A 25,866-nucleotide genomic window follows, 5' to 3' on the forward strand; every position below is an offset into this window, starting at 1 on the left:
CAGTCTACTTCACAAATTTTAGATTTTTATTTTTTGCTTCAAGCTGATTTTAAAAAAATACTTTTCATGGGAATAATAAAGATCTAGAGCTGTGTTTAACCCATTATGGGCAAGTGACTATTTTTGATGACTTTGTTCATATTTAGCATGAAACTTTTTTTTTGTTAATGTAACAACAAAATGGAGGTCTTGGTTCATATCAGACGACCAATTTTAGCCTAAAATTTCTAATTTGATTTTTATTTCTTTGAGTGCCCTATATAGTGCATACATCTAACTAGATTATTTTAATATAAATGGTTTATCAGTTTATATTATTGACATATATATATGTATATATATATAGAGAGAGAGAGAGAGAGAGAGAGAGAAAGAGAGAGAGAGAGAGAGAGAGAGAGGGGAGAAGTAGTATTAGTAGCAACAGTAGTAGGTTTTTTTTTTTTTTGTTGGGGCGAATAAAGTTTTTTGTTAAAAAAAACAAAAAACAAAACTGCGTTGACCCGGAAGTACTTGGCGTTTGCGACACCGCGAGGCACGTTTTCCTCGTGTGGCAGCAGCAGCATGGACAGCAGTGTTTGGGTGTGATAAGAGATGGCAGTAGAGATGGTGGAGGTGTCGGTAAAATCAGCAGAACCGCTCCGACCCGCTGGAGTTCTGCAGCAGAACCGGGTCTTCCTCGACTTCTTCTGGGATTTAGCCAAACCGGATCAGGAGGTTCGGTTGAAGGCGGTGAAAAACCTGATCCATTACCTAAAAACTGAGGACAAGGTGAGACACACTGATCATTGACTCATTAAAGTCCTCTTCCCTGGTGTTTTATTTAAGGTATAATCCAGTTGAGACCGTGATATTTGTAAGTATTATGAGCTGAAGTAGCTTTACACAGAACTGGACCCGCTGCTTATATATTATTATTACAATATTATATACATAATATTATCATCATTAACACAACACAGAGAAAAGGAAGAGAAATTCTCTTTTAAACCTAAAACAGCAATGACGTCTTATACTAATCTACACTTTAAAATACTCCTAAAATTAAAGTTTTTTTTCTATTGCAATAATAATGTAGTAATGTATTATTAATAATGTATTCAGTATTACATTGTCATATTGTGACAATGTGTCACATTGTCATAAAGAGAGCATGTAATGTTTTTATGAATAATTGTTTAATTGCTCTAAATAACGAAGTTAAATGCATCTGTTATTGTTTCCAGTATTGTTGCATGTTGGTAATCTCAGATCATTAATTGGAAGCTTGTGAACAACAAACAAGAGAGGATCTCTTCAGAAGCGTCACGATAAAATGCTTTGTTTCTGTGCTGCAGGCAGATGAGTTGGAATACACCTTTAAAAGGCTGGTGGATGGTCTGGCGCACACGCGGGAGACTGCCAGACCTGGATTCAGCCTGGCTCTGGGGCAGGTGAGACGACTGCAGGTCTCAGATTGATCAGAAAATGATCTTGAATTAGAAAATTTCGCATGTTTTTCCAGAACGTTCAGATTTCACAGTCATCGTCAGCTAATAGTGTGGATGTGGTGAATGCAGTGGTCAAACTGGGAAGAGATTGGCTATCAGAGATTAGTCCACTATCAAAAGACTGCATGTTAAAGTTCACATTCCAACAGATATGGGAGTTTTTTCTTCATTGGACCACTTTTGTGCATCCTAAACCGTTCAGATCCAGAACGTCTTAAAGAAGCAGCAGCAGAGATGCTGCGACTTCATCAAACCGTCATCATTTGCAGTTGTCATGATCACCAAAGTCTTACCATTTCTTTCCTGCTTCCAGGACAAACTATTCCCTTCTTTTCCTGCATATCCAGCCACTGTGTTTGAGTTTAAACTCAAGTATGAGTATTCAAAGCTTAATCTTTCCTGTCAGTGTTTTCACTCTGCTTTCGGAGGGAACTATGAATATGAAGATCGCTGACATAATTTTTTTTTTCATTCTCATTGGCTGCACTTCACATGGCATCACGTAAGCTCTGTCGTCCAGTGACAAACCTGTTTCGGATTGTTAGAAAGTTCCAGCAAAATGGACTTTGCTGGCACAAATCCGGTTATTATGGTTTGACCCCCACTGTGTTTACTAATCTTGATTGTTTTTGTTGGTTCAATTTGTGAAAAGGTTGTTTGAAGATATGTTTAAATAAAACATATTTTTATAATATTCATATATAAAAGAATATTAAATGTTCTGTGTTGATTCACCATTTGATTTTTCTTTTTCAGGTCTTGAGTGCCTTTGAGAGTATCTCGCTGCAGAGTATGCTCGACAGAATTAAAGAAAAACACGACTTACATGCAGTGAAAAAGGTGATTTGTTGGTGTTGTCCTTTGTTTTTTAGCCAGAAGACTTTTTCTGAGGGTTTTATTTTCATGAAGATCTTCTCTGTGTTCCAGAAACTTGCCAGAAATGCCATGTTTGGGAACTTGTTTGGAGTCCTCGCTCTTCATCAGTCTGGCCGACTCAGTAAAGTGAGTGACTTCACTGCCATTCATCACATTTACAGGATGTTTTTCAGCTGGTTTGCTGAGTTTCATCCATGGTTTCTAACAAGGTTTATTAGCGTAGATGTTGGCTTAGCTGTGAGGACTGTTGTGTGAGAGCTGCGGTGCAACAGTGTTTTATGTCTCATGTCTCTGCAGGAGCCCCTGGTGGTGCTGGGATGTGTGGAGGTCCTCCAGAGTCTCAGCCAGCACAAACAGCACCTGAAGGACCTGCCCAGTAAAACCATGATGGATATCCTCACTGAGGTGAATCTGCTGCTTGGTCACACATCTAACTGTACTTTGCCATAAACCAAAGCACAAGCATGATGCCATCTTGTCCATTAGATCCCAGAAGAGGTGTTCGAGAAGGTCCTTTTGGGTGCCTTGCAAGCTGATCTCGCTTCAGCATTTAGGACTCCGGAGCAGCTGCAGCTGCTGCTGGTTGCATTGCAGCACTTCCCACAAACTCTCAAACCCAAGAAACTGAAGAAGCTGCTGGGCTCGTCCACCATCATCAATGCCGACAACATCCCCAAGTAAGAGTGCCGAGATGAGCTTGTTTCTTCTCTTTGTTTGTAAATTAAATAAATGGAAAATGATCAGATAAGTCCTGTTTATTGAATACAAGGTCTTCATTTGTCCCTTTAACAAAATATATTTAGCATTTATTACCATGTGATATGCCAGGTTTTTTTTTATTTTTTTTATTTACTTTAATCTTCTGCTTTCTGGTGTCCATTAAGAGGCAGAAGACAAAAATCAGATTGTGTTCAACAGGTTTTAGAGCAAAGTTTCTACCATAAAGTGATGCAAAATGTCTCAGAAGCTGTATGTATGATATATGTCATGCTGGGTCCTTCGGGGTTAAAATGAAAAAACCAGTAGCCTGAATGTGCACGGCCCTGTTCGCTGCTCCAGATGTGTTTTCTAAAAACATGTGAAATGTGCATCATTCTTTCTTCTGGTGTTTGCTTAGGAGCAACATCTGTGTAAAAGCTCTGGTTCATTATCTGTCAGGTTGACGGAGGTTTTGAAGATGGCAGCCCACTCTGTGAAGAAGGAGTTCCTCCTCCCACCAGTGGCGCTGGACCTCCTGAAGCTCTCTCTGAAGGAAGACAGCTTCCAGCTTTTCTGGAACAAAGCCATCATCGACGGCATGTTTAAAGAGCCGTATGGGCCGACTCAGTAAGTCTTTTCATAGAGGGGAAGAGTCCAGAGACGGTGTTCCACACTGTAAAGAGATTTATTTCAGTATTTTTTTGGTGAAGTATTTTGTTTAGCCTGATTCATCACATCGTCTTTTAGTGCCTTGCATGTGTAATATAGGTTACTTTAAACCAGAGGTGCCCAAAGTCAGTCCTCTAGGGCCGCCGTCCTGCAGGTTTTCTATGTATTCCTGCTCCAACACACCTGGCTTCCATTAAATGGATCCAACAGCCATTGAAGTTCTGCACAATGACTGATTAGTTTGAGTCAAGTGTGTTGGAACAGGGATACATGGAAAACCTGCAGGATTGTGGGCCTTGAGGACCGGAGCTGGGCACCCTTGGTTTAAATGATCTATTCAACTTTGTTGAATATTTTCCATCATCAAAATATTGGAAATGACTTCTGTTTGAATATCCGAGCTTTTCTGCATTGACCTCGTTCCTTCAGATTTCACTCCGTTCAAACAATGACTCAGACACGGCAGAAAAGAAACCATCCAAATGATGCGAACAAGCTGCAGAAACGCCCGAACCAGGGCTGCACGAACAAAATGATGACAATTTGTTCAAATATTCAAGACTTGAATGAAACCTTGAAATCGTCTCAGAACGGCTCCGGTGAGGGAATTTAGATCTGGAGTTTTGGGATTGCTTTGCTGGGTTTGTAAGGAACTTCTGTTGTGCTTATTGAGCGTGAATCTCTTTGTGCTCTCTGAAGAATCACAAGTTTTCTAGACAGACAAGCCAGAGCTAAAGGCTACCAGAAAAGTGAAATTTTGGTGATGAAACCTTATTAACAGGTCAAACAGGGTCTGTATTATGATTATTTCTCTAGCATGACTTGTTTTTGGTAGTTGCACAGTCTGGTCAACATAAGCATGTTTTTCTATTTCTTATTTTTCAGTTTCTTAAACTGTAGCTTCACATTTTATTGAGCTTCTGTCAGCAGGCTGATCGGAGTCAGGTAGGCGTGTAGAGGGAGCAGAAAACACATCTGCAGGAGTCTGTAGAACAGCTAAAGCTTCCATCTTTTTCTGCAGTGGCATTTATACATTCTCCTTTTGCTGCTCATGACTGAAAAACAGGATGTTGTTGTTATGAACGTACCTGTCGGCGAGCTCCGCTCACTGTAGCGATGCCTGACTGATGCTTTACTCCTGTACGGTACTGGGAAGACGGTGAGGACTGAGGATCGGCTGGAGTCAGAGCTCCACCTGCTGGACAAAAGCTGCAAGGACATCATTCTGCATGACTCCGAAACACAAGAGTATTTACTGTTGTCTGAGAACTTAAGACTAAATCTGCATGTAATCAACAAAACGTTGACTGACTATGATTATTTTGAATTTTTTTTTTTATTTTAATCAGCTGGATGATAAGTCAGTCAGGCCCTGGTTATTATGCTGGTTATTGCAGAGGGACTAAGAGATGAAGGGCTGCGGACTCATTTGGGAGATTTATTAGAAATGTGACAAAGTGTAGAGCTGCCATGCAGGAAAAACCATCTGGACTTCAGGGTCGACCTCACAGATTTAGTAAAAGCTGTTTTATATTTTGTCAGAATATCTCAAAATAAAAGAAATGGACTTTTATTGTCAATTCACTGCATGTGCAGCGACACTGCATCTGTTTCTCTCTTTCCTTGGTGCTTTATAATGTAAGAGTAACAAAATACAACAAATAACATAGTTAGATAAAAACTTAAAAGCAAAAGGCATATGAGCAATGCAGTTGTTGTCGTCCAGTGTTTGGGTCAGGGTGGGGGTTCTGGGAAACGTTTTTGTTTTTCAATGAGTAAATTACAATACAGCCAGAAAAATGTCTAATTTACTAAACCTGATGAAGCTGTAGTTCATGCTGGGCTCAGACGTGGACACACTTTGGAAGACATGATGACAATGTTGACATCAGACTTGTTTGTAACTTTATTCCGCTTGCAGCTCATATAACCAGTGATATACACACACAGCTGAAACAGCTGATTGGCTCATTTTCATGCCTCTGCAGAGCTAGATGACATGCAGGTGATGGAGGTTAGGTGTGTTGGAGAATGGATGCATCTAGCAGTTGTAGGATAGTAGATCTAAAGGAGCAGACCCTCTGCTGTTATATTTACATGTCATACAGTGGATGAGAACATTGTTTTCTTTCGTCCCGCTAACATGTCTTCCTGTCTGTCCAGTTACCTGAGCTTCCGTCTGCTGGGCAGCGCCCTGCCTCTGCTGTCCTTATCCCAGCTGAAGGAGGTTTTGTCTGGAGAGGTGATGAAGCACTATGGAGAGCATGTGGTGTCCACTCAGGTGAGTGACCGAGCGTTAATAATAGCAGATTCTTCTCATCAGATGACCGACTTCAGCTTTCAGTTGCAAAGTTGTTGTTAGTTGTTTGTGTTTCAGGGACGAAACGCAAAATGTCTTCACGATGACCTTAATGAAACTTTCATTTGATCTTTTGTTTGTTGATCACTGTGCATCTGCACATCGCTTTCCCCAACAAAGACTGTTGGATGTACCTCAACATGAAGCACATTTCCCATTAAATGAAGCACCAAAGCCCAACAAGTGAAATACTTTTCAAAAGTAGTAATTATTTACTACTGCGGTTGCTGATGACTAGCGACAGTGTTTGGGTTGCCAGGTTCATCACTATAGCTTCATTTTTCAGTCTGTGTGCTCTTATAGCGAGATCTTATCACTTTCTTCTTCTTCATGATGAGTTATTGCAGCTGGCAGACATCACTTTCTGTTTGGTCTCTGTACAGTCTGTTTACAAGCAAACTGAGACCTCCTGCTTTGGTTCTGCCTCCGCCTCTTTGGTTCTGCATTAGTGTGGTTGGCGTTCATACTGCACCAAACAAACCCTTCTATCCCTTGAAGCAGGCTGCGGTCTGTTTAAAGTGGACCAAACAGCCACAATGTGAACGTGCCCTTGGTTCAAGTGACCATTGTGGTTTTTCTTTCATTAACAGCGCTGCCAGTGATTTTGTCTTTGTCTGTATGTACAGTGTATGTGTGTGCATGTTAGTACAAACTGACATGATGTCATATTTATCACACTGAGAGCTGGGCCTTTTAGCAGTAAGGATGCACTGGACCCAGGTGCTCTGATGAAAAAGAACCACCTGTTTATACCACAGATTGTATATTAAAAGATGGACGTAGCCTCCGTGACATCACCCGTAGGTTTATGAAGAGTTGAATTAAAACTCGGTGGGCGGTTCCTACCATTGCCATCTTGGCAGAGGCATGCACGTCATCTCGCCCGGAATAATACAAATATGGGCAAAGAGGTGGAGCTGAGAGGGGCGCTGTGATGATGGTGGATGATTGACATTGAGCAAACTCCAAGCTTTCTGTAGCTAAGAGCTAACCGAGCTAACCTGGACATAACAGGAGCTAACCAGCTAACGGTGGTAACCAGGCTAAAGCTAAGTCATGTTATTAACCGGCTAAAAATCACGGTTGTTCTACGTTCTGACTTGAAGCGGTAGATTGGGTACCTGTCAATCAAAAGGACACGCCCCTAAATTTGCAGAATTTTGAGAATAATTACTTTTGAACGGACGAGTTAGAAAAAAAATTCACTCCCCCCACAGTTGTCATGAAGGTAAACCTGACCTATTAAACCAAAAATGGATTTTTGAACCAGGCTGTAAAAATGTTTATTTATGCTGTAAACATGTTTATTTCTCTCGTGAAGTTGGTCTTTTTAACATGGGAGTCTATGGGGATTCACTCTGTTTCTCAGCCCCTAGAGGGGAACTGCAGTTTTATACACTTCTGCATAGGCTTCACTTTTTACCGCCGGAGGCTCCGTCCATCTTTCATATACGGTCTATGGTTCATACCCAGGCAACCCTCGTACCGAGGATGTGTCCATTAAATACTGCCTGGCAAAGCCGGCGCTGTCTGGTTGCATATGAAGCAGCAGCTTCGACCTTTTTGTTTAACAGATTGCATCAAAACTTGATACTCTGTCAGCGTGTATGAGAAGAAGTTCTGCTTGAAGCAATGATCATCAAACAGCTGCTCTGATCCTCATCTATCATATGTGTCTTCCCAGAAACCAGACCGCTTCAAACTAGCTCCAGAGATGGACGCCTACATTTCAGACTTCTTGCAGGGCTGTCAGGGCGCTGATAAACAGCTGGCAGTCATGATCGGCTTCACCTCACTGACCAACCACGGCTACCCGGTGGTGCCGTCAGTGTGGACGGTGGTGAAGCACCTCCAGCCTGCAGCCTTGCAGAGCTATGTGGACTGGCTGAAGAACATGTTCCTGCAGCCTCAGATGGACAAGCTGCTGGACTTCAGCACCCGCAAACAAAAAGACAAGCAGGACGGGCGAGACCAGTGAGTGTGTCCACCCAGAATCTCCCCATCGAGGCTGTTAAGGGGACCAGTGGTACGGAAACACGATGAGTAAAACTCTGATGTTACTTCTTCAGGAAGGAGAGCCCCATATTTCGCTTGAGGAAGTGGATCATAGCTCGACTGTCCTCTATTATTGACAACCACCATGTGAAAAAGGAAGAGGATCTTATCATGGATGTGGCAAGGTGAGCCCGCCTTTGGTTGGGGAACACTGAGGTGTAACGGATGGAGCACTGCAACAAGTCTTCTTTGTCTTCCAGGTTTGTCTTCTTCCACGCTTTCTTCTGCACAAAGAAAGCTTCACCTGGCATCGCCGAGTCAAATGGGAAGCTTTCTGTTCCCCTGGATGGAAACACTAGAGGAGTGCTTGCCAATTCGTTCTTTGGGTGAGATTAAACGTTCTCTGTTGTTCCTCTTAAGATAAAGCCAACAAGCTTTATTTCCATCCATCATTCTTTATTTAAAAACTTCTTAGATTAAGGATCCTTTAGTGAGGAACCAAGTGAGGAAAATTATTTGGTGTCAAGATGAAATGTTTGTGTGAGTCTAGAAGGAAATGATCTCACAACACAGCATGTAAACAAACCAGTTTTTATCAGCCAAACACGTCCAACCAGGAAGTTCAGATCATCAGAAAAACACGTTTCAGTTGCCGTTTTAGGAGTTGTGTGACCTCTGCTGTCATTCTGAGTTCTGTTTATCCACCATCCAGGCTCCTCATGTCCATGCACAACATGCTGCCGGTCGGTGATGATGGCACAGCTGCCAACCAGAAGCGGGTTCAGGGTGTAACGGCCGATGGCACCATGTGGATCTACCACCTTGTCCAGTACGCACAAGTCCTGCTCAACCAGCCAAAGTATGTCCAGAGCATCAGACCCATCAGCCCCGAGCAGCGACAAGCCTGGGACAGGTAGGACCGAATACACACCTGTGAAGGCTGATCTCTTTTCTTTTGTGCCTCAGTCCTCAATAAAATGGCAACGGGACACATAAGATCTGTATTCTTTGTTTTCCTCCAGCATGATGGAGTCGGTGGCAAACCTGAAGAAGAAGGCAAATAAAGGCACATCGGTGGAGAGCGCTGCGTTCCAGCAGCTGTTTTTGCTCGTCGCCATGCACTTCTTCAAGGTAAAACATCATGGCAGCTCGTGGCTTTCTGTAGCCTGGATCTTCTGAAGTATTACTTCATAAAAATAAACTAAACAAACGCAGAGTTTGAGCGAGGTTGTTGCTTCTTCTAAAGGCTCCTGAAGAGCTGCTGGACACTGTGAAAGACCTGCAAAGCTGTGTAGAGAAAGCTCAGCAAAAGAAGGCAAAGAAGAAGAAGAAACAAGGTGAGGCATTGTTTATCATGATGATGAAGATGATGATGATGATTTTCTCAGTTTAATTTGACATACAGTCACTGAAACCCTGAAAGCTCATGTTTGCATAGAGACTAAATAGTTCTGAGTAATGATTAGATTATTTAATCATGATTAATCGGAAAAATATCTGCAATTAATTGGAATAAGTCTCATAGCCAGGTGGAAATGAAGAACTTCAGGATTATTGTCATATAAAGTGCATTAATCTTTAAACAAAAAGGCTGCTGGCAAGCCTTTTGACAGCAGTTTTCCTTTTTATACAGCAGCCATGAAAATGTTTGTAGTAAAACTCCGCTAAAATATTAATGTAATAAAATCAAATATACATGACAAAGGATGCATATTTTTTCAGATTTACTAGTTGAAAGGGAAAAAAATGAATTTCTAAATATTTTGAAGCTGCCTTCCTTCAAAACACAGAACGAGATCTGACGTCCTGCTGTCACAGACAGAAGGCAGGTTTATAATCTTAGTGCTTCTAGATTGTGAAAGAATCTGTTTTTAATAACTTTAAAAACTTAAGATAAAAAGGAAAGTTATAAAAAGAAATTAAATTTGACATTTACAATTACTGTAGAAACCTAGAAAGAGATTTTAGTGCAGGCAGCGTCTGCTCTTGCTCCGAGGAAGGAGCAGAGATTTTACCGGAGCTGAATTAAGGCCACCCCAACAACAAGATGACAGCCAACCCAAGCCAGGACCACCCCTCCTGTAACCCCGGGGCGTGTCTGTTTCTGTAGTCACAGCCAGTCAGACAGTGACCTTACAGAAACTGCATTAATGAGTGATATAATTGTTGGTGTCACCTGATGAGATTTTTACGAGCTCAGCCCTGGTAAATATAAGCAGGATGTGGATCTTTCTATGGCTCTGTGTTTATTTGATTTTGTTTATGATGAAAAACACTAGAAAAATACTGATGAATGATCATTTTAGAGCAGTAATAATACAAATGGAATAATATAAATGTTGTTGCTAATGTTCCACAAGCGCAAGCATCTAAACGCCACCTAAGATCCATCCTTCGATTATTTATTATATAGACAAATTCAGCTTTTGTGGGTTTTTTTTTTTTTTGTTAATGAATGAGGCTGTAATTAAAATATTCAGACTGTAATTTAAAGGCTTAAAATCTGGAAATGATTGAAAGTTTTGGGATTTTCTAACCAGGATAGAAATTGTTTGAATAATCTGTAAAAAAAAAAAAAAAAAAAAAGAGCAGAAAAGAAATGTTGATGTTTGACAATTTTACAGCAGTTTTGTGCAGTGACGCTTCTGGCCATGAAGGCACTAAATTAACAGCAGTGTAAAAGAAGTAATAGAAAAAAAAGCAATGGATTAAATAAAGAGAAATAATGCAAACATTTGTGCCATATTCGCTGCAACATAACTCAAAGTTTAAAAAAAGAAAAAAAATAAGTTGAGAAAAAAGGTTTGAAACTGGATCCGATCCAGAACTGAAGCTTTTTTTTTTTTTTTTTTTTTTTTTTTTTTTGGGTAGGAAATTCTCTCACACATTACATCAGTGATCTGCTTCAGCTGAACCAGAACTCATTCTCCCAAAAAACAGCAGAAGTGACAAGTTATTGATATTATTAATCAATGTCATCTCCCAGACAGAAAGATTCAGCACAAACTACAAGTTGACAGTCAGATATGTTACAGTTTCTCAACAGAAAGCATCCATGCTTCTGTTAAAGTCCATCATGTTTCACTCATTCGGAGACTTAAGTCTCTGAAAAGCTCCAGAAAAACTCGTAAATGGATCTTAAGTGCAGCTTATTCTCTTACCTGAAATATCTGCTGTGCTTCCTGGTGCAGTCGCTGAGCTGGAAGAGCCAGAGTGGGTGGAGGTGATGGTGGACATCTTGTTGTCTTTGCTGTCCCAGCAGAGCCGACACATCCGACATGTCTGTAAAGCCGTCTTCTCCTCCATCTGCCCCCATGTTACTGCGGCGGCACTCACCGCCATCTTGGACGTAAGTGGCACATGATCATTGTCCAGATCGATATCAGAAGTGTTAAGTCGCAGGTCCTGTGAAGTTTTCTTTGGTCATTTTCATATTTTGATATAAAAAAGATCATTTGTGTCCTGTAGCTCTCAGCCAGTTTGTTTCCTCCTTAAGTCGAGGAAGATTTCTTGGTTGTCATGGAGATTATTTAGTCATTTAAGCAAATTTAAATCAGAAATAAATAAATAATGTAAGATCTTCATGGGAATATGTATCTATCTTTATTATTGAACACAGCAGCAGATTTTACATATGAATAAAAATCAACTTTTAAAGTTATTAGTTTAAATAAATGTTTTACTTTTGAGAGACTTCATGCATTTTACTTATTACCAAGGCATTTTATTTTTATATTCACCATGTTTGTTAATGGTTGTGGCTCTTTTTAAAGTTCTTTTTAAAAAATGTTTGGCTTGAAGATTTACCAGCTAATTTATGCTTCGCTGTTTGTTGAAGAGGTTGAAGTTGTAGCCAGGCGATTGCAGTCTGAAGTTTGGTCTCTAGATATCACTGTACAGCAAATGTACAATACAATATTACAAAAAATGAGAAAAAAAAAATCCTGACAGACACTAAACCAAAGCTGATGAGATCAGCTGATGAATCAAGCCTATGCAGAATTTCCAAAAACTGCAGTTCCCCCTTCATCCACCAGGGGCGGCACAACAGAGCAAATCCCATGTTAAAAAGAACAACTTCACAGCAGAAATAAACATGTTTACAGCAGAAATAAACATGTTTACAGCCTGGTACAAAAATCCATTTTTAGGTTTAATAGTTCAGGTGTAAGGCATATGTAAGTCGCTTTGGGTAAAATTGTCTGTTAAATGACTATAGAATAGAATAGAATAGAAAATAATAGGTGTACCTTTATACAAAAAAAAGTTTTTTCTTACTTCTCCATTTAGAAGTAATCTCAAAATTTGGTGTAATTAGGTCCTTTTGATTGACAGATACCAGATATCCCACTGCAAGAAGGCAGAGTGTAGCACAGCTGCGGTTTTTAGCCGGTGAACGGTGTGATTTCGCTTTAGCTCACCTACTTCTGTAAACTGATTAGTTCCATATTTTTACAGTGTAATTTTTTAACCTCATTAAGGTTCACAATAACTTAAACAGCTACTAATGTCTGTGTGTAAGGATCAAAAGACAGTCCTTAAGATATATTAACATAAACTGTTGGGGAAAAAAAAAGCCAAAAATTGTGGTGCATCAAAGTTATTTGCTGGTGCACTCACATTAGAATGTGTAACCAGTGCAACCAGTGCAACCAGTGCTAGAAGTTAGTCTGGAACCCTGCAGACGAGTGAATGGATGCTGCATCTGTGTAAATAACATTGAACTGGTGTTTTGGTCCCCATGCAGGTCTTAGACCCTGACAAGGATGAAGAGGACAGTGCAGTGGTCATCACCGATGACGCAACTCAAAAGAAATCAAAAGAGAAGAATGACGAGGAAGATGATGAAGAAATGGAGGTCAGTTCTTAAGTTCTGGACGCTCTGCTTGTTCCTTTTTCACTACTCTGTGCTGAGTTGAGTTTGAAAAGAAATGTTTGGTTGCCAGGATGATGAAGAAGAAGAATCGGATGAAGATTCCCATAAGGATGATGAAGCCATGGAGGATGACGAGGAAGAAGAGGAGATGCAGGAAGTGGACCAACATTTCCGCTCGGAGCTGATGAAGGTCCTCCAGCAGCAGAACGCTCTGGTGGGTTTTCAGGACAGATGATAAGTTTCTCTTTAAAGAGCTGCCAAATCCATCTGACATAAGCAGATCTGAAAGAATAACGATATGCTTTATGTTCAGGCCACTGAAGAGGATGGCAGCAGTGATGAAGATCTGGATGATGACGAAATGATGAAGCTGGATAAGAGTCTGTCCGCGCTGTTCTCCGAGCAGAAGAAAAAGATCCAGGCCAAGAAAGACGAGAAAGCGAAGCTACAGAAAGAGAAGACTCTGGTCCGAGACTTTAGGATCAAGGTAACTCGTCCTCATTCGTGAAGGTAACAGTTTGAGACGAGAATGCTTATTCCGACCAATCACAACCCCGCATCTTCCCCCTGCTCGGCTCCCAGGTGTTGGATCTGCTTGAGGTGTTTGTGGCCCGGCAGGCCGGCAGCCCCCTTGTTCTGGGTTTAGTGGAACCTCTGCTCAACATCATTGACAGAGGAATCAGCTCTGGCAGCAACCAGCAGGAGCAGGACTTCCTGCGCCGAGCTGCAGATATCTTCAGGTAAAACACATCTGCTGTGTCTTCAGGCTTCTGATCCTTATTGGTTTAGTTGATCTCCATCTACAAGTCTTTATGGATTTGATGCACTTAGAGTGTTGTTAATTAGCAATCTGTGGCTGTACATGCAACTTAAATCATCTTCAAGCTTTAATGAGTTAATTACTATTCATCATCATCATCCTCATCTTAAGTGTTGTCAGATTCAGATCAAAAACAAAAACACCACAAACATGAAATTATAAGAGACAGTTGAACCAGTGCTTCCACAGAGCTGACTGGTTATGTACTGCACTGACAGAGGGGTCCACCATGGACAGATCTGACAGTCATCTAAGCGACATATGAATTTGTGCATTAGGTGCTTCATCAGAGTGGAATTACAGTGGGGTTCGAAAGTTTGGGCACCCCTGGTAAAAAATTATTTTAATGTGCAAATAAGGAGCTTTAAAAAGATGGAAAATCTCCAAAAGGCATCAAATTACAGATTAGACATTCTTATAACATGTCAAAAGAAGTTCGATCTTATTTCCATCATTTTGACTTTTAAAATAACAGAAAACAAAAAATGGCCTCTGCAAAAGTTTGGGCACCCTGCATAGTTAGTACCTTCTATTCCCCCGTTTGGCAAGTATGACAGCTTGTAAACACTTTTCATAGCCAGCCAATAGTCTTTCAGATCTTGTTTCAGGTATCTTCACCCATTCTTTCTTGCAAAAGTCTTCCAGATCTTTGAGATTTCTGGGTCATCTGTGACGCACTGCTCTTTTAAGGTCTATCCATAGACTTTCAATTATGTTGAGGTCAGGAGATTGTGAAGGCCATGACAAAACCTTCAGTTCATGCCTCTTGATGTAATCCACCGTGGATTTTGAGGTGTTTTTAGGATCATTATTCATTTGTAGATGCCATCCTCTCTTTAACTGCAGCTTTTTCACAGATGGCATTACGTTAGCATCCAAAATTTGCTCAAATCCCATTGAATCCATTTTTCCTTCTACTCGTGACATGTTCCCTGTGCCACTGGCTGCAATACAACCCCAAAGCACAATTGATCCACCCCCATACTTAACAGTTAGATAGAGATTCTTTTCATTAAATTATGTGCCCTTTCTTCTCCAAACGTACCTGTGCTCATTCCGGCCAAAAAGTTCAATTTTAACCTCATCAATCCACAGAACTTGTTTCCAAAAAGCATCAGGCTTGTCTATATGTTCCTTTGCAAACTTCAAATGCAGATTTTTGTGGTAAGGACATAAAAAAGGGTTTCCTTCAGTCTTGCGAGCTGTTCTGTCTGATATTTTTCTTGGTCTTCCAGATTTTGCTTTAACTTCCTCTGTTCCCAATGACCGCCATTTCTTGATTACATTCGGAACAGAGGATATTAGCATCTGAAAACACGCTATTTTCTTGCACCCTTCTCCTGCTTTGTGAGCATCAACTATTTTCAGTTTCAGTGTTCTTGACAGCTGCTTAGAGGAACCCATGGTGCAGATTGTTGAAGCAAAGTCAGATGAGTCTGGGCATTTAAAACCTTTGAGATTGACATCACCTGGTCTTTCCAGACACTAACTGTAAACAATCCAGGACACTGTCAGGTCTCTGTTGTCAAATTGGGGGCGTACAAGGTACTAACTCTGCAGGGTGCCCAAACTTTTACAAACGCCATATTTTGTTTTCTGATATTTTGAAGGTTTAAATGATGGAAATAGGATGTAACTTTTTTTGACATGTTATAAGAATGTCTAAACTGTACTTTGATGCCTTTTGGAGATTTTCCATCTTTTTAAAGCTCCTTATTTGCACATTAAAATAAATTTTTACCAGGGGTGCCCAAACTTTGGAGCCCCACTGTATTTGGATCGATATCAAAAATGTTAAGTAGCAGGTCCTGTGGAGTTTTCTTTGGTCATTTTCATATTTTTATGTAAAAAAGATCATTTGTGTCCTGTAGCTCTCAGTTTGTTTCCTCTTTAAGTCGAGGAAGATTTCTTGGTTGTCATGGAGATACTTTGGTCATTTAAGCAAATTTAAATCAGAAATAAATAATAATGTAAGATCTTCTTTAGAAGATCTTACATTATTATTTATTTATTTATTTATTATTATTATTATTTCTTCTAAATTATGCTTCGCTGTTTGTTGAAGAGGAAAGTTGTAGCCAGGCAGTTGCAGTCTGAGGTTTGGTCTCTAGAAATCACATTACAGCAAATATACAATACAATATCACAAAAAAATGTAATTATTTACAGAAAATTAATGCCTTTAAAAACTTAAAAAAGTGTGTTCCTGATTTTTTTTTTCAAGCAAAAATGAAGTATTACTTTCATCAATACGTATTTTACCGAAGTCTAATTAAAATCGCATCCAAATGAAAGCGTCCTCCTTAGAAAGAGTTATTTATAAATACATGGGTAGTGACCAAGCAGCAACCTCCGGCGGTAAAAAGTGAAGCCTATTCGGAAGTGCATAAAACTGCAGTTCCTCCTTCATCCGCTAAGGGCTGCAAAACAGAGCAAATCCCCATAAACTCCCATGTTAAAAAGACCAACTTCACGGCAGAAATAAACATGTTTACAGCCTGGTTCAAAAATCCATTTTCGGTTTATGTCAGGTTTACCTTCATGACAACTGTGGAGGGAGTGAATTTTTTTCTAACTCGCCCGTTTAAAAGTAATTTAATCTCCGAGTTCGGCAAATTTAGGGCCGTGTCCTTTTGATTGACAGGTACCCGATCTCCAGCTTCACGTAAGAAGAACGTAGAACAACCGCGGTTTTTAGCCGGTTAACAACGTGACTTAGCTTTAGCTCGCTTACCTCCGTTAGCTGGGTAGCTCCCGTTATCTCCGGGTTAGCTTTTAGCTACAGAAAGCTCGGAGTTCGCTCGATGTCAATCATCCACCATGACACTCACGGCTGCCCTCTCAGCTCCACCTCTTTGCCCATATTTGTATTTTCTGGGTGAGACGATGCGCATGACGCTGCCAACATGGCGACGATAGGAACCGCCCACCGAGCTTCAATTCAGCTCTTCAGAAACCTACGGGGAGACGTCACGGAGACTCCGTCCATCTCTTTAATACAGTCTATGGTGGTGATGCACCCAACCGAAAGGCTGCCATGTTTCATCACCATGTTTGAATACGGTAGTATAACTTGTTAGCCTTATGCGTTTTAGCTGTGAATACCTGCGTGCTGTTGAGGGGGAGGGACGAGCAACGACAATTGTATCATTCAACTTTGCAGCAGCCATCCAAACTCTTTGCCCCGCAAGAGGGAGGAAAAAATTGACAAGAAAAGAAAAAGAAATAACTGAGAGGAAGCGAAGGAAACGAGAGTCCACACCGGCGAAGCATTTACGAGATGGAGACAGTTCATGATTTATTTCATACTGGGAAAATGACAGATAAATAACAGAACTTATGGACTCAGATTTGATTAAATATTTGGTAACTTATTGCAATACTGGATATAGTCACATTAAAGGGGTGCTATTATGGTATTTGGAGTTTTCTGAGCTTTCTACAGTGTTTGTGTTGAATCCTCATCAGACATGTGAACAACACTGTTTTTTATCACCTAAACGCATGTTTGAGTTCCAGCACTCTCTCCGTTCGGTTTCCATGGCAACGAAAAACGTGTCGTTTTAGAGAGTTTTTTCTTCTTGGAAATCCTTGTGACGTCCCGGGGGATAAGGTTCGGTGATTGGTTACCTTCTACTGGTTAACAAGGGCATGTACAAATACATCAGGCGGGTGGAAAACGTCGGATAAAGTTATTTCCAACGATGGCTGGTGAGTTTACCAAAGAGAGACATCCTGCTGCATTCGTTGCTGTGGGTTGCTGTTTTCCACTTCGTTTTCAGGGTCTGATTCAGGTTCCAACATGTAGGGCTGTATGCTATGTGTTGACATTGTATTTTTGTTTTTTTTTTATTGAGTTCATATTAGCCTAATCCTTCTGTTTATGAGATGTTACAATGACGGCGAAAGCAGTTGCGGTGCGCGCTCCTGATGTAGTGCAGTGGCGGGAGGCGGGGCTTAATGCGGAACACAGGCTGATCTGACAGCCTACGGAGAGGGTCGGTCTGAAGTAAATAAAGCGATTTGTGACAATAACTCGATCAATCCCAGCCCTTCTGGTCTCAGAAATAAAAATAAATTATCCTGAAATGCACATAATAGTTCCACTTTAAGAATGACTAAAATCATTTAATTGGCTGCTAGAGTTCAGTTTTTATACGCAGGGTCACATTTTACTGTGATAGATGGACGACCAGTCCAGGCTGTACCCAAGCTCTCACCCAGTTATTACTGGGACAGACTCTGGCTTCTCCGTGACGCTCAATCAGACCAAGCGGTTCAGAAAATGACTGAATGAATGGTCACATTTTATTTCCATCCTCGAGTCTATCCTAGTCCATGTTCCTGCGGAAGTGGCAGCTTTCCGCTTCACGCTTTACCGTGCTGACCACGCCCACCTCAAATGTACAACCAATCACATGAGCAGAACGTTCTACTGAGAACAAGGCCTAACATGTTCCCAACCACCTCCATGAGGACAGCGTGGCATCAAGTTCTCGCTTGTAGTGAAACAAGTAAGAGGCTTCGCTCAGTTCTCCTCAATGGTTTTTATCCATTCAAGCTCCTCGTGTGGTTTCGTACGTCAGTCCTGCTTTAAAGGCCGTCATCTCTCCAAGGAGGCTGTTTGTAATTTAATGCTCTCCAGTTTTAGTATGTGAGACAAAGCTGTAAAATATTAACATCATGTGGGTTTTTTTTTTTTCCCCCCTCTTTCAGGAACCAGCTTTGCAGGTCCAAAGTCTACTGCAGGACCGCTGGCGACAGACAGGGGGAGCTCCATGACCTGCTGGAGAAGCTCATGACTAAAGCCCAGAAGCTGTCCGACTCCTCCGTGTGCCTCTACTACTTCAGGTACCAATGTATCAACGTTATCAATGTTTAAAGGCAGAGCTGAATAGAAAATGATGCTGAGCTTTCTCACACACCAGACTAATGACTCCCCCCGTAGAGAACACAGGACACTGACACAGACTTAAATAGAAGCTGTACATGAATGAGTGGATGTGTTGCTGATGTTGTACTTTCCTTTTAGTGCGTCTCTGTATGTGGTGAAAGTGCTGCGAGGGGCTCTTCCTGCTGAGACCAAAGAAGTGCAGACAGCTGGCGGAGCCGCATCGAACGACGTATGTTTACACGCTGAGAATGCATTCACTGTTTGATGTCACTCATCTCCAGCGCCTCGCTGAGGCTGAAGGTCAGCAGAGGAGGAAGGAAACCATCCGACCAATTGTGTGGTCTATATTTCGTTTTTAGGCGAGTTTATTTATACATTTCATGTAGAAAACCGTTCAAAGCGCTTTACAGGAAACATCAGAAGCATTACAGGTGTTGTAAAGAGAAGACGACAAAAAGAGCAAAGATCACGATAAGATAATAAATAAAACTAAATAAAACAAGATCAGGTCAAAGTTTCTGTGCAGGTTTCATACAGATGAGATAAGAAATGTTTTAAACCTGGATTTAATAGTTTAATCTCATCACCAGCTTTTTCCACTTGTTTACTGCAGAACAGCTAAATGCTGCTTCTCCATGTTTAGTCTGGACCCTGGTCTGGATTCTGCTCTGGACCCTGGTCTAGACTCTGGTCTGGACTCTGGTCTTGAATCTGGTCCTGAATCTAGTCTGGACTCTGGTCTAGACTCTGGTCTGGACTCTGGTAGTCTCTGGTCTAGACTCTGGTGTAGTCTCTGGTCTAGAATCTGGTCCTGATTCTGGTCTGGACTCTGGTCTGGACTCTGGTCTAGTTTCTGGTCTAGGCTCTGGTCTGGACTCTGTTCTGGACTCTGGTCTGGACTCTGATCTGGACCATGGTCTCGTTTTTGGTCTTAACTCTGGTCTGGACTCTTTTCCTGATTCTGTTCTGGACTCTGGTCTGGACTCTGGTCTGGACCCTGGTCTGGACTCTGGTCTAGACTAGTAAACCTGACTGGATCTAAGACCTCCACTGGGTTTATATTCTGGACTTAAACTGGGATTTGTTACCAGTCAGCAGAGTTTTAAAATGTTCCCTGTGACTGACTGGAAACCAGTTTAAGAAGCTAAACCTGGTGTGGTGGTTCAGATCTCGTCGTCATAGTTACAGCTCCAGCAGCATCTGGATGAACTGGTCAGGTCACGGCGCCGCTTCGTACCCAGATGGTCATGAAGCGTTACCACGGCAGCAGGTGCAGCTGTTGTTTCCTCCAGCTCGGCAGCAGGTGGTTCTGGTCGCAGAGCGTCCCGGACCACTTGGCCTACTCTGAGCAAACAAGTTGTTGTGGAATAACCTTGTCTTCCCGATGCCTTTTTGTAAAAACATAAAACCTGATTTTGGTTCATCGTGTTCATCCCAGTCATGAGATGGACGTCTTTGCAGTTACCGGTCTCAGCTTTCATGTGACATTTGTTTCATATGTTTGTGTTGTTTACTTGAAGCGAAGAAAGTAGCAGAAGCTCACAATGTTTTGTTACATTTTTAAGTTATTACTTGATCTGAATTATGTTTCATTCAGATGGAATGTGTGGTCGAGTCTTACAGCCGAGTTTCTCCCTCTCATTGAGGCATGTTGAGACTGCTGCCTCGCTGTGTGTGCAAAGACCTTCTGTATCGTACATACTAGTAAAATTTGCGTATTATCCACTTTTTTTTTTGTCAATAGAAACAACATGAGAGCTTAAAAGTCTTTGTTTTGCAAATTTATTTGCCTTCTCTGGCCGATCCAACCACAACCACGCTGCAAAAACTGAAATCTAAGAAAGATTAAAAATCATAAATTGAATATACATATGCTCATTTTTTTTAAAGGTAAGATCATTCTTAGTTTTTATGCCAGATAATTCCTCTTGTTTGAAGAGTATTTTTACTTGTTTTGGGAAGTCCTGACAAGCCAAATTTTCTTGTTCTGTTGGCAGATATTTTCTTATTTTAAGCAACATTTACCTAATTTTTGTATATTTTGTCTTGTTTTTTAAGGCTGAGTTTTTGCAGTGTTGTCTGTGAAGGTGTGTCACAGCTACAGAGGAATGCCACATTGCCATATTGGCTACAAAATTGCCAGAAATTTGAAAAATGAAGTTTTTGTTGTTTTTTTGGTTTTTTTTTTCAAGTTTAGCTTATTATCATTCTGTTGCATCCTCACATGTTATTCATGTTTTCTCTGTATAAACATAATCAGCTGATCACTTTTAATCATCGAGGAGTGACATGTTTGGCAGCTTTGGGTTGTCCTCGTGCGCATCAACCCTTGTAAAAATGTAAAAGCCACCTCAAGCTAAAGCAAAAAGTTGTTAGTGTTTGTTTTTCAATCAGCTGCATCCCTCCAGACTCACTAACTCGATTCATTTCCTGCAGCGTTGTCACAACCATCTTACCGAGCGACTTTCTCGCGCAGAAGGCCTGAAGGTTGTCTGCTAATGGTACACATCTGTCTGCAGCAAGTTCAGGCGTTTTTTTTCTCGTAGGAACTGCTGTGCAACTTGCAACAGAAAATGATTTGTTGACATAAAAGAAGTAAAATCTCATCAACACTTGGGCAAGGAAAGCAGATTGGATTTTAAACCTAAAAGCCTCTGAGAAGAGGAAAATTTTGAGTCAGGTACTGATTTATTGGAAGGTGGGAAGAGAGACCTTCAGATGGAGAATGGGTGTAGTGGGGGGAGGATGGATGTGGTGTCCTTGCATTTCCACACACTCATCAGGATCCTGGCGGCACTGTCCTCCATGCAGTTCTGGGGAATTCAGATGAGAAGTGAGTCACAGTAGTTGAGTCTAGGAGACTAAAGCCGGGACCAGATCCTTGGCGTTGGGGAAGGTTGGAAGACGGCGTTTGGAAATGTTTCTTAGAAGCATGTCAGTAAAGTTTACATCAGTGGACTCCCTTCATGCAACTTCTAAAAGCTGTGGACCCCACGGTCACCCCCTGTTGGATTTCTAGTTTTCTTTGCTGCTTCTCACCTTAAATGATGCTTTCAGGTCGAGTTCTGTCTGATAAAACCGAATTTAAAGAGGAAATTAAATGCACTTCAGCCCCAATCTGAAACTGTTCGTGGATATGTCAATGAAACTTTAGAGTCCTGCTTTGTGTGAAAGTCTCTGTTCCAATACATCTTATATATAAATATTAGGGGTGGGAAAATCAGGCCTGGAGGCGGGGTACGAGAGCGAGCGTCTGGTGGCCGGGCCTTTACCCATGGGGCCCGGTCGGGCTCAGCCCGAAAGGGTTACATGGGCCCCACCTCCCGTGGGCTCACCATCTGCGGGAGGAGCCGTAGGAGTCGGGTGCAATGTGAGCTGGGCGGCAGCAAGGGGCAGGGACCCTGGCGGTCCGATCCCCGGCTGCAGAAGCTGGCTCTAGGGACGTGGAACGTCACCTCTCTGGTGGGGAAGGAGCCTGAGCTTGTGCGCGAGGTTGAGCGGTTCCGGCTAGATATAGTTGGACTCACCTCGACGCATGGCTTGGGCTCTGGAACCAGTACCCTCGAAAGGGGCTGGGCTTTCTTCCACTCTGGAGTTACTCATGGTGAGAGGTGCAGAGCAGGTGTGGGCATTCTCATCAGCCCCCAGCTTGGTGCCTGCACGTTGGGGTTTACCCCGGTGGATGAAAGGGTAGTTTCCCTCCGCCTCCGGGTGGGGGGCACGGGTCCTGACTGTTGTCTGTGCTTATGCGCCGAACAGCAGTTCAGAGTACCCACCCTTTCTGGAGTCCTTGGAGGGAGTGCTGGAGGGTGCTCCTTCTGGGGACTCCATTGTTCTGCTGGGGGACTTCAATGCTCACGTGGGCAACGACAGTGAGACCTGGAGGGGAGTGATTGGGAGGCATAGTCCCCCCCTCTGAACCCAAATGGTGTTTTGTTATTGGACTTCTGTGCTCGTCATGGATTGTCCATAACGAACACCATGTTCCAACATAAGAGTGTCCATATGTACACCTGGCATCAGGATTCCCTGGGCCACAGTTCGATGATCGATTTTGTAGTCGTATCGTCGGACCTGCGGCCACATGCCTTGGACACTCGGGTGAAGAGGGGGGCGGAGCTGTCAACTGATCACCACCTGGTGGTGAGTTGGCTCAGATGGTGGGGGAGGAAGCCGGTCAGATCTGGCAGGCCCAAACGTGTTGTGAGGGTCTGCTGGGAACGTCTGACTGAGTCCCCTGTCAGAGCGAGCTTCAACTCCCACCTTCAGCAGAGCTTCGAACATGTCCCGAGTGAGGCGGGGGACATTGAGTCCGAATGGGCTGTGTTCCGTGCCTCTATTGCTGAGGCGGCCAGCCGGAGCTGTGGCTGCAAGGTCGTTGGTGCCTGTCGTGGCGGTAATCCCAGGACTCGTTGGTGGACACCAGCAGTGAGGGATGCCGTCAAGCTGAAGAAGGAGTCCTATCGGGCCTTCTTGGCCTGTGGGACTCTGGAGTTCGGCGAGGCCATGGAGAAAGACTTCCGGACGGCTTCGAGGAGATTCTGGTCCACCATCCGGCGGCTCAGGAGGGGGAAGCAGTGCTCCATCAACACTGTGTACAGTGGAGGTGGGAAGCTGCTGACCTCAACTTGGGACGTTGTGGGTCGGTGGGGGGAGTACTTCGAAGACCTCCTCAATCCTACCAACACGTCTTCCGATGAGGAAGCAGAGCTGGTGGACTCAGGGGTGGACTCTCCTATCTCTGGGGCTGAAGTCGCTGAGGTGGTCAAAAAGGTCCTTGGCGGCAAGGCCCCGGGGGTGGATGAGATCCGCCCGGAGTTCCTTAAGGCTCTGGATGCTGTGGGGCTGTCCTGGCTGACACGCCTCTGCAGCATCGCGTGGACATCGGGGGCAGTACCGCTGGATTGGCAGACTGGGGTGGTGGTCCCCCTTTTTAAGAAGGGGGACCGGAGGGTGTGTTCCAATTACAGGGGAATCACACTCCTCAGCCTCCCTGGGAAGGTCTTTTCAGGGGTCCTGGAGAGGAGGGTCCGCCGGATAGTCGAATCTCATATTGAGGAGGAGCAGTGTGGTTTTCGTCCTGGTCGCGGAACAGTGGACCAGCTCTTTACCCTCTTTGTGGACCTGGAGAAGGCATTCGACCGTGTCCCCCGGGGGCTCCTGTTGGGGGTACTCCGGGAGTATTGGGTACCGGACCCCCTTGTACGAGCTGTCCGGTCCCTGTACGACAGGTGTCAGAGCTTGGTCCGAATTGTCGGTAGTAAGTCGGATTCGTTTCCAGTGAGGGTTGGACTCCGCCAAGGCTGCCCTTTATCACCGATTCTGTTCATAACTTATATGGACAGAATTTCTAGGTGCAGCCGAGGTGTTGAGGGGATCCGACTTGGTGGCCTCAGGATTGGGTCCCTGCTTTTTGCAGATGACGTGGTCCTGTTGGCTTCATCTGGTCGTGATCTTCAGCTCTCGCTTGAGCGATTCGCGGCTGAGTGTGAAGCGGCTGGGATGAGAATCAGCACCTCCAAATCTGAGACCATGGTCCTCAGCCGGAATAGGGTGGATTGCCCTCTCCGGGTCGGGGGTCAGGTCCTGCCTCAAGTGGAGGAGTTTAAATATCTCGGGGTCTTGTTCACGAGTGAGGGAAGGATGGAGCGCGAGATCGACAGACGGATCGGTGCGGCGTCTGCAGTAATGCGGACTCTGTGCCGGTCTGTCGTGGTGAAGAAGGAGCTGAGCCAGAAGGTGAAGCTCTCGATTTACCAGTCGATCTACGTTCCTACCCTCACCTATGGTCATGAGCTGTGGGTCGTGACCGAAAGAACTAGATCTCGTATATAGGCAGCTGAAATGAGTTTCCTCCACATTGAGAGGAACCCGTTGAGGTGGCTCGGGCATCTGGTCAGGATGACTCCTGGACGCCTCCCTGGTGAGGTGTTCCAGGCACGTCCCTCTGGGAGGAGACTCCGGGGAAGACCCAGAACACGCTGGAGGGATTACATCTCTCGGCTGGCCTGGGAACACCTCGGGATCCCCCCCGCAGAGTTGGCAGATGTGGCTGGGGAGAGGGAAGTCTGGGCTTCCCTGCTTAGGCTGCTGCCCCCGCGACCCGATCCCGGATAAGCGGCACGAAGATGAAGATGAAGGGTGGGAAAATCGAAGTGAAAAATCGAATATCAGGATTTTTCTGCTTCAGAATTTTAAAATCAATGTTTTGTTAAAAAAAACTTCTTTTTTTTTTTCAAATAAATGAAAATAATCCATTACAAAATTTTTGTCATTTTTATTGTTTTTATTGATCTTTTAACTTGCCATCTTGGGCATTGCAGCAGCAGAATGATGGTCTGGCTGAATGATGGTGTGTTGTTTTTCTCAATTGAGATAAAGAAAAATGACGAGCAAAAAAAGGTTTTATGCATCTTTTTTGCTTTTAATCTACAAAAATTAGCAATAGCGAAGAATTGTGAGAATCGCAATTTAAATCAAATTAGCTCCCAAAAAATTGGAATTGAATCGGGACAAAAGCACATTGTCATAGCCCTAATATATATATATATATATATATATATATATATATACACATATATATATATAAATAAATGGAATTCAGTAGTCTTTCTTTCTTTCTTTTTTTTGCAGCTGAAGTTCATGGGGAATGTGGACATGGATCGGGTCTCCGGCATCTTCAGAGAGGCTCTGAACTCTGTCATGAGCAAGAGAAAGAGCCCCCTGACCACTCAGATGTTCACAGACTTGTTCACCAGATTCCCAGTGAGTTCACACACATCTGGAACGGCACATCTTCGTTTCATCCTGCAGGAAATGACAGGTGTGTTTTTGTCCAGGTTTTATGTGTGAACCTGTTGGATGCAGCAGTGCAGCACATCACATCTGGGGTCAGAGAACATCAGCAGGTAAAAAGTTTTTTTTTTTTTTTACTGGAGCCAGAATGGCAAATGAGGAAGAAACTCAAAGCTGTTATTTGTTTTCTGATTCAGTGTAAATAAGGCTCGCAGGCTGCTTTGGAACATATTTACATATAACTTTTGTTTTATCAGGATCAGATAAATTAAATTAGTTAATCACAGCACACTTAGCAATTCTGCTCATTTCTGTCGTTTACCCCCAATTTCCACCAGGTCCGTGTGCGACGCATTCCCTCTGCACTGCGTTTTTGTTCCAGCCTCCGCAGCACGT

The 25,866-nt window shown here is 42.9% G+C and overlaps 1 protein-coding gene across 1 annotated transcript in view; it reads left to right on the forward strand.

Annotated features, from left to right (window-relative positions):
• Positions 1-539: 539 nt before the first annotated feature.
• The window catches only part of mybbp1a (MYB binding protein (P160) 1a), a 31,147-nt gene continuing 5,820 nt past the window's right edge, over positions 540-25,866 (forward strand). The window contains exons 1-23 of the mRNA XM_079247274.1: positions 540-768; positions 1,335-1,430; positions 2,244-2,327; positions 2,415-2,489; positions 2,661-2,768; positions 2,850-3,040; positions 3,522-3,689; positions 5,895-6,012; positions 7,775-8,064; positions 8,160-8,270; positions 8,346-8,471; positions 8,798-8,998; positions 9,108-9,216; positions 9,332-9,422; positions 11,277-11,434; positions 12,833-12,943; positions 13,032-13,175; positions 13,275-13,448; positions 13,544-13,701; positions 18,498-18,632; positions 18,814-18,904; positions 25,309-25,440; positions 25,515-25,583. Of these exons, the coding sequence (XP_079103400.1) occupies positions 592-768; positions 1,335-1,430; positions 2,244-2,327; positions 2,415-2,489; positions 2,661-2,768; positions 2,850-3,040; positions 3,522-3,689; positions 5,895-6,012; positions 7,775-8,064; positions 8,160-8,270; positions 8,346-8,471; positions 8,798-8,998; positions 9,108-9,216; positions 9,332-9,422; positions 11,277-11,434; positions 12,833-12,943; positions 13,032-13,175; positions 13,275-13,448; positions 13,544-13,701; positions 18,498-18,632; positions 18,814-18,904; positions 25,309-25,440; positions 25,515-25,583 (3,117 nt within the window). The 5' untranslated portion in view covers positions 540-591. The remainder of the gene's footprint in view (positions 769-1,334; positions 1,431-2,243; positions 2,328-2,414; positions 2,490-2,660; positions 2,769-2,849; positions 3,041-3,521; positions 3,690-5,894; positions 6,013-7,774; positions 8,065-8,159; positions 8,271-8,345; positions 8,472-8,797; positions 8,999-9,107; positions 9,217-9,331; positions 9,423-11,276; positions 11,435-12,832; positions 12,944-13,031; positions 13,176-13,274; positions 13,449-13,543; positions 13,702-18,497; positions 18,633-18,813; positions 18,905-25,308; positions 25,441-25,514; positions 25,584-25,866) is intronic.

This window comes from Telmatherina bonti, assembly GCF_933228915.1.
Source record: "Telmatherina bonti genome assembly, chromosome: 10".
Lineage (NCBI taxonomy): Eukaryota > Metazoa > Chordata > Actinopteri > Atheriniformes > Telmatherinidae > Telmatherina > Telmatherina bonti.